Source organism: Hippocampus comes, unplaced genomic scaffold, assembly GCF_001891065.2.
Source record: "Hippocampus comes isolate QL1 unplaced genomic scaffold, H_comes_QL1_v1.1 scaffold260, whole genome shotgun sequence".
NCBI lineage: Eukaryota > Metazoa > Chordata > Actinopteri > Syngnathiformes > Syngnathidae > Hippocampus > Hippocampus comes.
The window spans coordinates 471808-486831 of record NW_017805378.1 but is presented as its reverse complement, the minus strand read 5'-3'; the positions used below and the strand labels follow the sequence as shown (position 1 = coordinate 486831).

Below are 15024 nucleotides of genomic sequence, written 5' to 3'. Positions count from 1 at the left end.
CTGACCGCCCCTAAAATTTTCTCAACGGATTTAGACGATTCACAAAAATGATCAATTTCAGAAATAAAACGGCGGATTTCCGCGGATCCGCGGAAAATTGCCATGTATGATAAGGTACCACAGATGACTCGGGGCACGTAGAACATCCGTTTTTGCCTTGAGTTCCCTTTTTAGGAACATTGACAGAGCTGAGTGCGATTCATCAGATGATGTAACTAATTGGCTTTTTTTTCTGCAATTGTCAACATCACTGTTGAGTTAGAAAAAGGCTCATAGAAACCTGAAATGGACTCAAACCAAACTTTGTAAATAACGATGTACATTACCCTTTTTTTTTGGGGGGGGGTGGAGATAAAACGTAAGCAATGTTCAAAACAGTCTTTGTGCACGTCAGCGACTACCCTACATGCGGAAGGAAAGTCGGACGGGGGAAGGCTGTATCTGGGCCAGTTGACAGTGGGATCACTTTCAATAGGATTTGTAGGTGGAGGGTCACTGCAGGAACAACAAGCCAGCTTATCCCGTCCGCTGTGTGTAAACGCGCGTCTGAGCCGAGATCAGAAGAAGTACCGGTGGATGGCATAACAAAACACATTCAAACCTTTTCACCCTACCCCAACTCCACAACCTCTACAGTTGAACCTTTTTTCAACATATGCCGTTTACGTGATGACTTCAAGTGATTCCTTTTTCATTTGCCGACTTTGCTTACAACGAACACCGTTACAACGTAAACTTCATTGTAATGACCACATTTTCCCCACAAAATAGTGAAAAGGCCTTCATGAAAATGAACCGTGGAAAGATAACTGGTGCCGCGTTCTTGCTAATGAACAAAATGTACAGGCGTGGGATTGCCCTCTGTTGCTTGGCAACGCTACTGATCGACTCATACATTGTTGGACTTCCGGAGGCAGGGCACAGTCCTGGGCACATGGTCTGAAAACATCTGGTAAACGGAAGCAAATCTCACTGTCTATGAAGGCTGAAATGGTCTCTCACTTTCGAAAGGGAGTCAAAGCTCGGCCGAGTTGCCAAAATCAACGATTTTGACAATCATCCGAAACGGCAACAAAACCATGGCAGAGTTCGAGGACAACAGATTGAAATAGGATCGTAAATGTAATTGACATGTTTACACTGGATTACATGTTCATGGTTTTTTACGTCGTAGCTGGCGGCCATTTTATTGAAAATGGTTGGGAAGATAGCACTCTATATTGTACTTCATCAAAACATCTTGTAATAACATCAAATAGAATGAAGAGAATTAACCATCTGTGCTTCGTGATTAATTCATTGCGGCCCCTGCTGGTGTGTGCGACTTGGCCTTCATTCTTAACGACTCTCATTGAATCAGTAAGATGCAGTGATACGAGTCATTTTTGGCAGAGGAGAAAGAAAACATGCTTGTGGGTCATTTCTGTGTTACGGCACTGTTCAAATATTGTTGCATTTTGCCTTCTTTGTTAGCATTAAGCTCGCGGGCGATAACTATGTTATGAGATGGTCAAGGCGAGCATCCAGTGCAGCCCAAGCAGCATTTTCACTCCATCGTTTTAGGATTCTCGATCATCTCAAATGCTACTTCCTTCTGTCTCCACTCAGCACTTTTCCCGCTCGCTGCGGTTGAAGTAAATCAGATGATAGAGCGTGCCTTGAGGCCTTGTATGGTTCCACTGTAAATTTTGCTTTTGCTACCTTGGGTGTGAGTGACAGCTCACTTTCACAAAACCCGTGCATTTGCCACCTCTGTAAAACAACCGGTGAAGGTAAAAAGACCGTTATGCTGCATCGTCAAGCAAGATTCCAAGATTCCCGTTCTCAGTTCTTGTGACTGTCATGCTCATTAGCTGGCTTTGGGTGTTGTTGTTGCGCGCATCTTCAAGTAGCCGCCGCCTGCTGAGCGTACGGCGGCCGCTCACTACAAAAAGAACAAAAATAGTTCCCTTACTTATAACGGTAAAAGATGAAATCAACTGGTGATGTAAGTTGGTAAAACATTCACATTTTTTTTAAAGGCAGACTACACCTTGACCTTCAAGGAAGTCAGACCAATGTACCATTAGATCAGCGACTTCTGTCGGGGTAGTGCTCTACTTTCTACATTTCGGATTGAGCCAAACACAGGGACGTAAAACGGAATGTAAAAGCGCCATAAAAACCTGTCGTAAAACTATATAGCTTATCATGTAGTGCTAAAAATCCAGCAGAAGAATGTGGAATGGGGACGGATGATAGTAAGAGGGAGGAGGGTTATTTTAAGACTCTCCATCAGGAGCTTGTTAAGCGGGGAGCGCTAACATCCAAAAGGAATATTGCATTAGCTGCGGCTCGGAGAAGAAAGAGCATAACATCCGCCATAAAATTTAATCCCAGGTACTAGGCCAGCAAACCTGTCGAGCGGAAAACTGCCCTTGTCATTGCTGTTGAAATAATCAGTCTCCAATATGTGGAAATGTTGAATCATGATTGCGGTGGATGTAATCACCGATGGATGATTAACTCAGCCACACAAATAATGTCAATTACCGAGCCCCCCTTTTGATCCAATGAATGGCTGTAACTAAATGTTGGGAGATCATAATCGGCCTCTCTCAGCCTTGTGAGTGTACCCGCGGGGAGGTTAATGATCATTACCATTGCGATGCCATCTTTTATTGCGCAAATGAAGCGCCGGGAGAGAATGAAAGAGAGAGAGACGGCTGCGGGGATCTGTGGGATTTCTGTGTGTAAATATTGAACTTCTGCGCTGATGTAAAATGTCAGACAACTGGCTTACAGCAGAGTGCTACATCTATTTTCCAGAAATATCCGCCAGGCTCGGAATACGTCAGGTCGGCTAATCCGCACTGGGCCATCCCAGGATTTTAGGGATGTAACAGAGTGAAAGGATGATGGAATCTGTGTAGCTGACACGCGTTCAATAGTGGGGCAGTGAAAGGAATTTCCTCTGTTGGCACGGTGGCACGGGTGGTTTTAGGTTGGAATCTCCAGTCTGACTGGTGACCAATCTGTAGTGTTGTGGAGAATCCAAATGGACTCCAATCTGAATCCTGAACATGAGTAAATGAATGGAGGGAATCTAACCCTTCATCCGCTGGCGCCCAGTTCAGGGTGCTCTCGTCCAAAGTTACCAGAGTCACAAGAGACCTTCAAACAAGTTAATGGGGGAAAATGAATGGACGGCCCAACCAAATCAAATACATTTTGTCAACCTAATCATACCGCATTTCATTCAATCTTTGAGCACTTGCCTTAAAATGCCAAAATGGCCATGAACAGGTATTGCAGCATAAAACCGCTGAATGGATGCCTCAACCAAATCAAATCTTTTTTCTTCAGGGAACGTGGTCCTTTATCCAAAGGCGACCAGTCTAAGGTGTTCTTGTCTAAATTTGCCATAGACCCTTATCGACCTCAGCAAGATCAATGCAAGCAAAGGAATGAATAGATCAATCAATTGCAACCATGCCAGGTTGCTCTTTCTCAAAGTCGCCAAAGTCACAAGTGACCCTGAACAGGATGAGTGGCAGAAAATTGGATGGATAAATCAAACAAATCACACAATAATTGTGTGATCTAATGAAACTGTTGTCTCCTCTTGTCAACCAAATGTCTTTGTTGTTGCAGGAGAACCCATATCTGTGCAGCGATGAATGCGACGCCTCCAATCCGGACTTGGCGCACCCTCCTCAGCTGATGCAGGACCGCGAACGCAACGGTCTACTGACCTACTGGCAGACTGTCACGTGGAGGCGCCACCCGGAGCCCCTGCTAGCCAACATCTCCATGTCGTGGAACAAGAGTCTGGAGCTTACCGACGACATCCACATCACCTTCGAGTACGGCCGGCCCACCATCATGATCTTGGACAAGTCCACGGACCATGGCCGCTCCTGGCAAGCGTACCAGTACTACGCCGACGACTGCCTGGATGCCTTCGGCATGCCGGCCAAGCGCGTACGCGACCTGACGCCCGCCAACATCACTCGCGTAATCTGCACCGAGCAGTACTCACGCTGGGTGGGCTCCAAGAGCAACAAGAATGTCACGTTGGAGGTACGGGCGCGCTTCGCTATCTTCGCCGGCCCGCGGCTGCACAACATGGACAGCCTGTACACGCGCATGGAGAGCATGAAGGGACTAAGGGACTTCTTCACCTTCACCAACCTCAGGCTGAGGCTCCTCAGACCCGCCCTGGGAGGCACGTACGTGCAGCGGGACAACCTGCTCAAGTACTTCTACGCCATCTCCAACATCGAGGTGCCTGCCAGGTGAGGTTTTGATCAGCTTTTTTTTTTTTTCGTTTGTCTGTGCCGGCAAAGATGAAACAGCTTTTAACAAAAGCTTTTTTTGGGCTCGGAAGAAAACTGAAAAAAAAAAAAAAAAAAAAAGGTTTTCCTAAAAATAATTCCTGCATCAAGTGATAGTGCTTGAATGTTTTCAATTTCACTGATCGAAGTAGAAATGAGGACTTAGATGGATAGGTTAAAAAAAATGGATAGATGAAAGATAGATGGAAGGTTTGAGTGACAATTCAAGTTTTTTTGCTCTTAAATGACACAATTGGGATATAGGTCAAGTCAGTGTAAAGAGGATGGGGGGGAAGCAAGGAATCTGATATCCGCAGATTAAATGTAAGTCACTTCCAAATGTGGATACATCTGTCAATGTACATTTTTTTTTCTTTTTTTCCAATTTGATAAATGTTTGCGAAGGTAAGTAAGGTGGACAGACCGCAAACTAAACTTCTCTCCTCGGGTTTGTGGAAACCATTTTCTTGCAGATGTAGAAAAATGTTTGGTTGGGTTGTCTTTGAGAAATTTGGGAAAACCTAATTGGGAACCCAATAGTACACGACAGCGAGTAACAGCAACGTTTATTAATTAGCCAGTCTTTCAATGATGTGTCTGAATTGTCTCCATATCTATTTTTTTTTTTTTTATCAACTTACCGACTGAAATGTCAATTATGGTCGACGTTCTTTTCCTCCTCCAATAATATACCTAAACCTAACATCGTCACACAATACTACGGTGGTAGAGAGAAAGGCTAAAATCATAATCCAAGCCATTTAGCCTGTTCTCTCAATTACTCAGCCTTGGTCAGATGACAAAAGAGGTTTTGTTGACCATCGGAGAAAGATTTGCTTTTGCCACATGGATGTCCGATTTATCGATCGTCACATCCCTCCCATATTGGGATCGTTCAAAAAAAGCAGTATTGAGGGGATTATTGTACGCAGGGTGATCAACGCATCCTCCGGTGCGCCAGCGGCGCACGCGAGGCGTATTCACAATGACCCCATTGATCTTCATACGCATCCCCTCGCTGGCCCGCCAGGACAATGATGAACGACACAAAGACGCGGCAAAGCAATGTCGGCGCGGCGGCAAGGGAGCGCGGGGGGGGCGGGGGGCTCTTACATGGCAACTTTGTGACAGTGAAGGATGCTCGGGGCCGTCACGCGGCCGCTTAGCAACCGCGGCGCATCGCTCCAACCTTTCAGAATTATTATTCCAATCAATATAGCGGGCTGACATTTGAATGGTATTTAACAGCCTTGTTGGGACGGGCCTGGAGTCGGACGGCGGGGCGGCAGTGGAGGTTATCTCCGGTTTGTGAGCGGAAAGGGTCCTGGGGTGAGGAGGGAAAGTGAAAATGAGCGACAGCTGAGGGTAAGGGGGCGCTTTTTTTTTTTTTTAATTTGTACGTGTGTGTGCACAAGCGGGTGGTGTTAATGAAGTCTTGGGTGCATGCTGGTTAGACACGATTATACGCGACGAATTTATCTTTTGCTGCTGGAAAACATCCATCTGATCGTCTCAACACACACACACACACACACACACACACACACACACACACACACACCTTTGAGATCCAGTAAAAGGCCCGCTGGTATTGATCATCGCTACTTTTCAGTCTCAGCACAGCGGCAGAGCAAGGGACAGGCCTGTTTCCCCCCAAAACCCCTGAAACAACCTCCCTCGCAAAATGAACATTTGGGGTCATCTAATGTGCTTAGCAACTAACTCAGGGCAACGTGTCGGGCTTGTGGCTCTATTTGACCAGTCCCAGCCAGGAGTAATCCATAAGATTTTAAAGGCATAGAAAATTTGCAGTAAAGGTATACAGAGAATTTTCAGTCAACTTTCAATGAGAATTCACTGGAAAATGTGTCATATTCAAGGCCTGAACAAGACAGTACAATAAATGGATGGATGGACGACAGCATGGTGGTGCTTCCGGATGGGATATCTGCCTCGTCACCAAAGGTTCTGGGTTGTGACCGCCAGATCGGAACTTTCAAAATGTTTTCCCCAGATATTAATTTCCTACCACATTCCTAAAGCAGGCAAGTACGTGTATTACTTTCACGAAAGACTCATTATTATCCATAGACTGGCTACCTGAATGGTGGCCCGTCTCACTATCTGCCCTGTGATTTACTGGCGACCAATACAGGGTGTAGTTTGTCAACCAGGATAGACTCTAGTACCCCATAACGCCGAAAAATTATTCAAAATGGACAGTTGGTTCACCAAATCAGGGTTTGAATCATGATCGCAGACCCTTCCAGGTAACTAAAGACTGCATATGTTAGTATGAATGGTCTTCTGTCTTAAAGATGACCAATCCAGGGTGTAGTCTGTCAGCTGGGATAGACTCCAGCTCCCTGTGGCCCTGAACAAGATAAGCGTTATGGAAAATGGATGGTTGGATGGATGGAATCTTCCGCTTCCTCAACCAGAAAACGCCTTTGATAATGTGACTGTTATGCGTCGAGGCGCGCCGGTGGCAGCGGGTGATATGTCGTGTCCAGGTGAGCTGGATCTGGTAACAGCGTTCCAAATATAGCCCCCGGGGAGATGACAGAGACCGGTCGCTCTTCCGTCCCTTCCACCCGTAACATAATCATCTATCAATAAGTTATTCTGGGCGGCTGCTGGGAGTATTAGATGATCGTGCTGTGGGAATTGGAGGGGGTGCGCGGTTGGGGGTGCAGTGGTCCTGAGCAGTACAGTACAATCACAGCCGCCTGCTACTTACGGCTGTGAAATTGATTTTTTGGGGGTGGGGGTAGTGGGACGATTAGTCAATGGTCCCCGGACAAAAAGGCTAAGCTATTTCATCTCATCTCATCTGGCCTTAGTAACACATTGGGCTTTCCAATGACTCAAATTTGAATAATGAATATTTGGCTCCGCCGTCGCTCCGGCGAGGGTTGGCCGTGGTGAAATGGATTTTATAGACGATGGATTCCGAGCGGCAGCATGCCACAGGTCGCGGCAGTAATGAGATACGCCGTCTTTATCGACGCGGAGGAGGCCATGGTCACTTCTCTCGACGCACTGCAGCTCCCCAGGACTTAACTTGTCACCAGCCGGCTGTTCAAAGTAATTGCACTGGTACCTCACTTTACCAGTGCTACAACATGCGAGTTTTTTGAGGAGCCTGGTCCATTTAAAATTTTTCGCTTTGTTTTGTGAGCGAAAATTTGAGTTTCAAATGAGCTACAGATACACCACTTCTCCAGTACTGTAACGCCTTGACATGTGAGCAAGAAGAGCCAGAGTCGCCGATCCACTTTCAGACGGTAATCGGACAGGACAAGTACTCGCAAGGAGCAACTCCAATTCCAGCTCCTGATGTCACTCACTTGGCCACGCCCCTCAAGGCACACTTCCAACACACTTGAAGCGACATAGCTTTTCTGGTCATTCTGATAGGAAATGCTTGACTATGGGGATACATAGTGAAGAAATACAAGCATTGTAACTGCTCCTATGAGAAAACAACTCGGCCAATCAGATGTTTTTCAGTTATAACCAACTGAACTAACGACAGATTTAACCTGTTCCGTTTTTTTTCCTGTTTTCCTCAGTGTCTAAACTGACGACCGTGATTGTAATACAGTGAACCCTCGTTTATCGCGATGGTCACGTTCGACAAGGAACCCGTGAAAGGAAAAATTCATGAAGTAGTCAGCTTTATTTTTTTATATCTATTATACAGTACAATAGAATATTTTTTTAAAATGTTGTCTTATAAATAATAGTACGTATACATAAATGATAGTTTTTAGAAATACTGTAAAATAATAATTTCAATAGCCCATTCTAAGGTTGGACACATTGTGACTCAAGCGTATTTCACAGTTTCTCTGACATTGCCTCTTTGTCCTGACTCCGCTCCACTATTTATGGGTAATTGTTGGAACATATCTTTTTTTTTTTTTAAATTCTCATTCAAAGTTTGCTTCATCTGCAATTCACCGATGACACTGGCAAGGAATGGAGAATCTGGAGCACAAGGAAAAGCCTTTTAAAATGGTACAGGTACGTGCAATAGTTTGGCTACAAAAGTACATTTGATGCCTCCGCAAGGGGCGTATCGTCTTTATCTGACGCCGCGTGGCAAATATCTGGCGCAGGTGTGCTGGAAAGCCAGGTGCTTAACTCTCAAGAGTGCTGCCCTATCAATAACCGCGTCACCGGATAGGATTTTAAGCTTTGACACGAGGGAGGGTTGTAAAATTAACTTGAAAAACAAAGCACTCAGCGTGCTGGAGGTCGTGTAAAAAGGGTATTACAGGTGAAGGGCGGCCAGAGTTGGAGAAGGTCAAACGCAGTCAGATGCGGTAAAAGACTAATTGAAGGAGAATCAATCGAATATTCGCAACGATTTTCTCACTCAAGGTTATCTGACAACAAGCGTCTGAGGTGTTGGGGCCCGGCAGAGCCCTCTTGATGCCTCCTCTTCGATCAGGCCATTTCCATATCACTCAAGGCGAAAGCCATCAAAGAAAGAGAAGACGACTCCATCATGGTTTGGATCAGCACAATCACATTCGCCGGCTCGTAAGCGGGGCTCTCAAATTCTCCCCCCCGTCCTCCATCCCACCGCCCCCATCCGTCAGTCCGAAAGCAACTAGTCAACGGTCTATACGGTCGCTCGTCTACATTATAGATTAGACGCAGAGTCGGAGATTGGAGCGTTTTAATGAAATAAGAAGCGGGTCATGCGGTGGGTCTTTATAATGGAATAAAGCAAAGGCCGTAAGCTCAGGAAGAGCCGACTAAGTGGATTAGGGCCAAGACAGAGGGAAGGAGATTGAGCCGAATGACCAGGAAGTCTGCATCGTTTTTCTCTCACCTCCCCTTTCCTCTGCAGCCGCTCCGGCATATTGTGTCTCTTACCCGCTGACTTTTCACTTTGATTTGACTGCTTCATACGATTGGGATGATGTATAAAAGAGGCCAGGTGCCATTGGTAAGCAGAAAGTCAAGGAAAAAAACAAAACAAAAAAACAATCTTGGCTCCGTCTGAGGCAGAGGCTGTCCTATTTTACTGCTCCTACTACAAATAAGTTCTTCTAAGAATCTTATGTCTACTTCGCTTTAATGTCGATTCATTTGAACCAAAAAAAAAAAAAAAAAAAAAAAAGGAAAAAAAAAAAAAAAAAAAAAAAAAAAAAAAAAAAAAAAAAAAAAAAACCCCCCATAAAAAAAAAAAAAAAAAAAAAAAAGGGGCTAAGATCGTAACACTTGGCAAAGTTAGCAGCCATGACAAAACGTTAGCTCCTCACCAAAATAGAGAGATCTCAGAATAACAGACGTAATTTGGCTTGACAGCGACTCACTTCATTGTATATTCGCAAAACCCTAGAACTGTATTCCTCAAATCACGGTCCTTGAACCACCTCATTTTTTTTTTAAACTAAGTTTTGAACACAAGTCAAGGAAATATGAGAGCCACATAAAATCACCTGGAGGCTTGGATCTTTTGACCCCTGTGTGTTTAGGCAATTTAAAATTATGACAGCTTCTCTTCATTGGTGAATATTTGCATCAAGATCAGGGTACTGTAATCAGCCGCTCTGGAGAAGAGCCAAGTTCTCTGCTATTTACAGAAATGCATCTGGTTTTCCGAGACAAAACATTTCCCCTTGGATGGAGCCTTCCAAAAGAATTTGGCGGCACCTGTCGCGGCGTCGCCATGGCAAACAACGGCACCTGCTTTGCCAGGAGCGAAACCATAAGAACGGCTTTGGCCGTCGCCGCGCAACTTTCTGACGAGCGGCGTAATGTTCCGCGTCCGTCTGCTGCTTGCAACGGAGACGGAGGACTGAAACCTTTCAGCACATTAGCCTTGAGAACAGAAACTTAACACGCTGAAGCAGGCATGAAATGCATGTGGGAAAAAAAAAAAACAGAATAGCATGACCATTTAAAGGCCGGACAAAATGTTCCCTTTTTTAAGACTAATTGAGGCCATAAACATGACTGGAATAAATGTGGTCATTAAACGAAAATCAGAAGTATAATGTTTCCCCCTTAATTACGCATAATTGGACTCGAACGCTTTCTAATGTAAAAATATGTGCTTTGACTCACTAAAACTTTTTGGGGGGAGGGCGTGTTTAGTTTACATTTTGCAATATTTGCAAAATTCCCCATCTAAATTTCCCATGGAGACCTGAAGTGTAGTGTGTCAAACTTTCAAGGAGACATTTGATGCATTTTTATGTTTTCACAATTGACAACAGCTACCAGGTGTCTTACTAAATTGTCAACAACGAAGTGCTTTGATTTTCTTTCACGGTCCTGACGGTCCCCTGAGGAAAACCGCAACTATGATGTGACCCGCGTCGAAAACGATTTTGACACCCCTGCTGTAAACAACAGGCAATTGGGCTTTCTTGTAGCAAACGCGGAAGGTGAGAACGGAACACCCGAGGTTAGTCAAGATGATTAAAAAGTAGATGTGCAATAGCTGAGGAGTGCTAACACCTCTCGCAGAAGTCCAAAAACCTTGAACGACTCAGTCACAGCGCCTCCGGAGTGATACTAATTAGACCCTGCCCGGCTTACGGGGACTTGCAGCTACAAAGGTTTATAGTCTAGGCGCAATTGAGCTCGACACCGCCGCTTCTGCCTGGCCTCCGGGCTCGTCCATCTTCTGTGAACAAGCGCCCCGTGTCCTCTGCTCTCTCTTTCACCGCCGTCGGGTGTCTTTTCCCCCGGTTTTTTTGATTAGCCGCGGCTTTGACTTTGCAAAGCAACTATTTTGAAATAAAAGTTTTTCCGTGCGCGTCCTCTGCCGACGTGAAGGTGAGCGTACGGGAGGTATAAGCCTGGATCAAAGGCAGAGCGGGAAAGAAAGAGGGAGGCAGATGATGGATTAACTGCTAGTTTCATGGGACGAGCTCGGTGTGTGTGCGCGCGTGTGATTCCGCGGTGAATGATGTGAGGCCGGCTCAATATTGCTTCGGCGTTCCGAGGGAGGTCGTCGAAATCGCCAACACTTCGCAATCTTTCGCCCTCGGTATCTTTATGAGCGTGCTTTAGTGGGCGGCCGCGACGCGACGCTCCGCGCTCACCGGCGGCCACTTGTGCGTTCAAATTCTGATCCTCTGCCGTGGGACTCAGATGGCTTTTGAAATCAGGGGTAGTCCAAATATTTGGTTCCAGGGCAGCTTTTGTCCAAAGACCCCATTTGTAATCCTAGCACCAATTCCAGTGAAACCTCTTTATCACAGGGATTCTTTCCAGCCTCATACGCGCTAGGTGAAACTTAGAGTAACCATATAAAAGTTGGTTTTGTTTACATTTAACCCCTCCCACATGCTTTTAATACATTCAACTTCTGGAACAAAAACATTTTTCAATCATTTTCAAAGCAGTTTTCAGATTTTAAGAAGAGAAACCAAACCCAATCTATCAAAAGGTAAGGTTAGATGCTTGACTTTCAATAGACAAAACGTTTGTTTCCAGCTAGGGCTATGGGATAAAAAAAAAAAAAAAACTGACCGCAAAAACTGACACAATATTTATACCCCGAAGCCTCAACGGCAACATGTTACAGCATCCTCACAATCATTTCCAATCTACGGTCAGTAAAACTGCAGTGTATTATCAAACTCCTCATCACCGTTTCACTGTTGAGACTTTGGTTGAAAGTACAGTAGATACTGCAGTCAAGCAATGAAATACACCGTTGGGAATTGGCGTACCGAACAGCATCTTGCCTAGAATTCCAATGCATTGGTATTTCTCCCCCTCGTAAGTGACACGATAAACTGAGATTGATTTCCTAATCTTTATCTTCACCTCAAGAGCTGTGCTGATCTCAAATCCATAACAACGTAACAGCGCCATCTACGGGGATCATGTAGTCATTACAACGGCTTACAAACTGCAATGTAAATTTACATGACAAATATATCCCCATCAATGGCAGAAACGATTGGATTCCAGTTGATCGATAGGCAGTGAACAAGATTATATGACATTTATTCTAAAATATTTTTACGGACTCCACATTACAGCTCAGCGGCCCTCAGGGATGTGAGTTGAGAACCTCAACATTGACGACACCACCCAGAAAGGCCCAGTGACAAATCCGTCTTCATATGTTGTGATTTATGAGACGACGCTTGTAAGTGATTTGATAATCGTAGTTGATATCCTCTCACAAGTGGAAAGTCAAAGTCAGCAAATTCCTTGCTCAGCCACACACCCCTGCATCCCACTCTTAAGGCATTCTTTCAAATCAACAAATACAATCAAGAACCCTCCCCGCCAGCACCTGGACTGTGTCTCACTCGGGCATTTGACATTCGGAGGGAATCTTTTGATGCTGCCAGCGCTCTTTAATGCTGAAAGGCATGCTGGGACTCCTAAGTGGAAGAACACGGGGCCAAGGGAGGGTGTCCTTACAATGAACATTAATTAGCATAGCATTATTAAGGGTGCGCCATGTTGCAAAGTGCCGCTTTTACTTGTGCATAAAGTAGTTGGCACTACGGCCGATCATGACGCGAGCGGTCGGCATTTTTTGAGCAAAGTGAAGTTTTCGACTCTAAGCTCAGTGACCATTTTCCTATGCAACGGTGAGACACTGATGATCAATTATGAGGCACCATTTTGGTCTCGGGATGGTCAGGATTGTTTAAATGCCAATTTAAATGGCATTTTTTTTTGGAATGTGGAAGAAAACTGGAGTAGCCTGAGAAAAACCCACGCAGGCACGGGCAGAAGAAGCTAATGCCACACAGGTAGGCCAGAGCACGGAATCAAACCCTGTACCATAGCACTGTGAAGAGGACGTGCTAACCAGTTGACGACCATGTCGCACCTGAGAAAGTCAGATTAATTTTTATGTTCATCTTTTGCCGTGAAATTTTTTGCATGGTGGTTCGATAAGATGTCGACGGCCTTTGCAGCAGTGCCTCGATGCTTGCAATTCAGAGTTTTAATGAGGCATTTTTCCAAAGGTATATTAGGGCGAAAAAAAAAAAAAAACACACACAAGGGTACTTTCATGACACATCCTTTGCTCTTATAGATGGGGAAAAAAAAACGGGTTTACACAGAGTTTACTAATTAAATTATTCAAGAAGCAAGTCACAGTCTGCTTTCCATAGAACATTAGTCTAATAAACAATGTAACATTTTTTGGAATTGTCTGGCTAACTGCACTGTGGAGTCGTCACTTCGCCTCTATGCAACCCCACCTGCCCCATGACCTCCCAACTTTCCTCCGGCCCTGCGCCTTGGGAAGCTCTCTCGTCTTGCTATGACTAATGATGTTCTCTCAGTCTCAAGGTTTTAGCAGGATAATTATATTAACCCTTGTCCTCTGGCTGATCCCGGCTCAGCTCCTTCTCCTCGAGCAGCCTCTCTTGACACAGTCTCGCCGGAATTAGAAGCTAATACACGCTCCCTCCCCCCCATACCCCACAAGGGCGCCTTGCACTTGTTTGTGTTTTGGTTGACTTTTTTCCCAGGCGGTCCATGGGTTTGTCACTGAAAATGAGGTAGGGAAATTAAGGTTTGTGTATGAAAAAGGGAAGTGTTGTGTTATCGTCAGACACGAATCTCCACAAAGTTCGCGCAGCGGCCACTTTGCCTCAAAGCCAAGGCCCGCATCTCTTCTCTTGTCGACTACAAAGCTCGGGAGTCTGACACAAGTTCACACAAAGATCCATCACCTCGGGGGCTCTGAGGACTCTTTTGGGGATTTGCACAATAAGAAAAAGCTCCGCCTAAACTCACAGCTGCTCTCCTAGAGATTTTTGTCTCTTCATCACTTTTGCTGTCCCTTTTACTTCTGTGTATGTAAATTTTCATATCTTAAATCGGTGGCTGTCAACTGTTGTCAATCTGGGACTCATGTTTCCCTATTGTCGCCAAGTCGCAAACTACTTTTTTTTTTTTTTTTTTTAAGAAGTTAACACTAAATAAATTCTATTGTTCAAAAATAGTGATGGGAATTCCGGCTCTTTTGAGAGAGCCGGTTCTTTTGGCTCGGCTCACTAAGAAGAGCCGGCTCTTTCGGCTCCCAAATGGCTCCTCAGTTTTTTTGTTGCTTAAATTAGTTTAATACCAAAAATAATGTAAAATTATGTGTAAAATGAATTACGAATGTAAAAAATATCCAGTATATCAAATATTTATTATTTATATGGCTTTATTTATATTCTTCTGAACATACTCAACATGGCGTACAACATGGAGTGCTACAAAAAAATAAATTACAAAGTACAAAAACAAAGACCCATCTCAAAAAAAGGTCAACAAAAAGTTCCAATCTCTGATTGTGCATATTTATAAGTGTTTAAATATTTACATTAAAACAACATAAGTAAGCTTTGATTACCAAACAACAAATGATAAATTAATATTTGATATTGGACATTTTAACCTTGCACAGTCTACACGCTGCCTTTGAACTATCAATTAAGTTGAAATCAGTCCAAATTTCACTGCGTTTCCTATCCATTTTCTCACCTTTCCACTTTCCACCGTGTAGTTTTTTTCTCTGTACTCAAGCGCTATCGAGCTCTCTCTCGTCTCCCTGTCTCACCTGTTCGTGTGCTGCTCAGTGCTCACAGGGTGCTGCTGTGTCTCTGACTCCTCCCCCTTCTCTTCACTGAAGCGCGCGCGCGCAAAACGGATCGGATCACTTCCAGACAGTCGCGCGATGCCGAGGAAACGTTTGACAAACAACGGG

The 15024-nt window shown here is 44.7% G+C and overlaps 2 protein-coding genes across 6 annotated transcripts in view; one reads left to right on the top strand and one right to left on the bottom strand.

Moving 5' to 3' along the window:
* rapgef1b (Rap guanine nucleotide exchange factor (GEF) 1b) overlaps positions 1-15024 on the bottom strand; it is a 158244-nt gene that overhangs the window by 106247 nt on the left and 36973 nt on the right. The window lies entirely within an intron of this gene.
* ntng2b (netrin g2b) overlaps positions 1-15024 on the top strand; it is a 64780-nt gene that overhangs the window by 15170 nt on the left and 34586 nt on the right. For all 4 annotated transcript variants that reach the window (XM_019872139.1, XM_019872138.1, XM_019872137.1 and 1 more), the window contains one exon: positions 3634-4277. In XM_019872139.1, coding sequence (XP_019727698.1) covers positions 3634-4277 — 644 coding nt within the window. The remainder of the gene's footprint in view (positions 1-3633; positions 4278-15024) is intronic.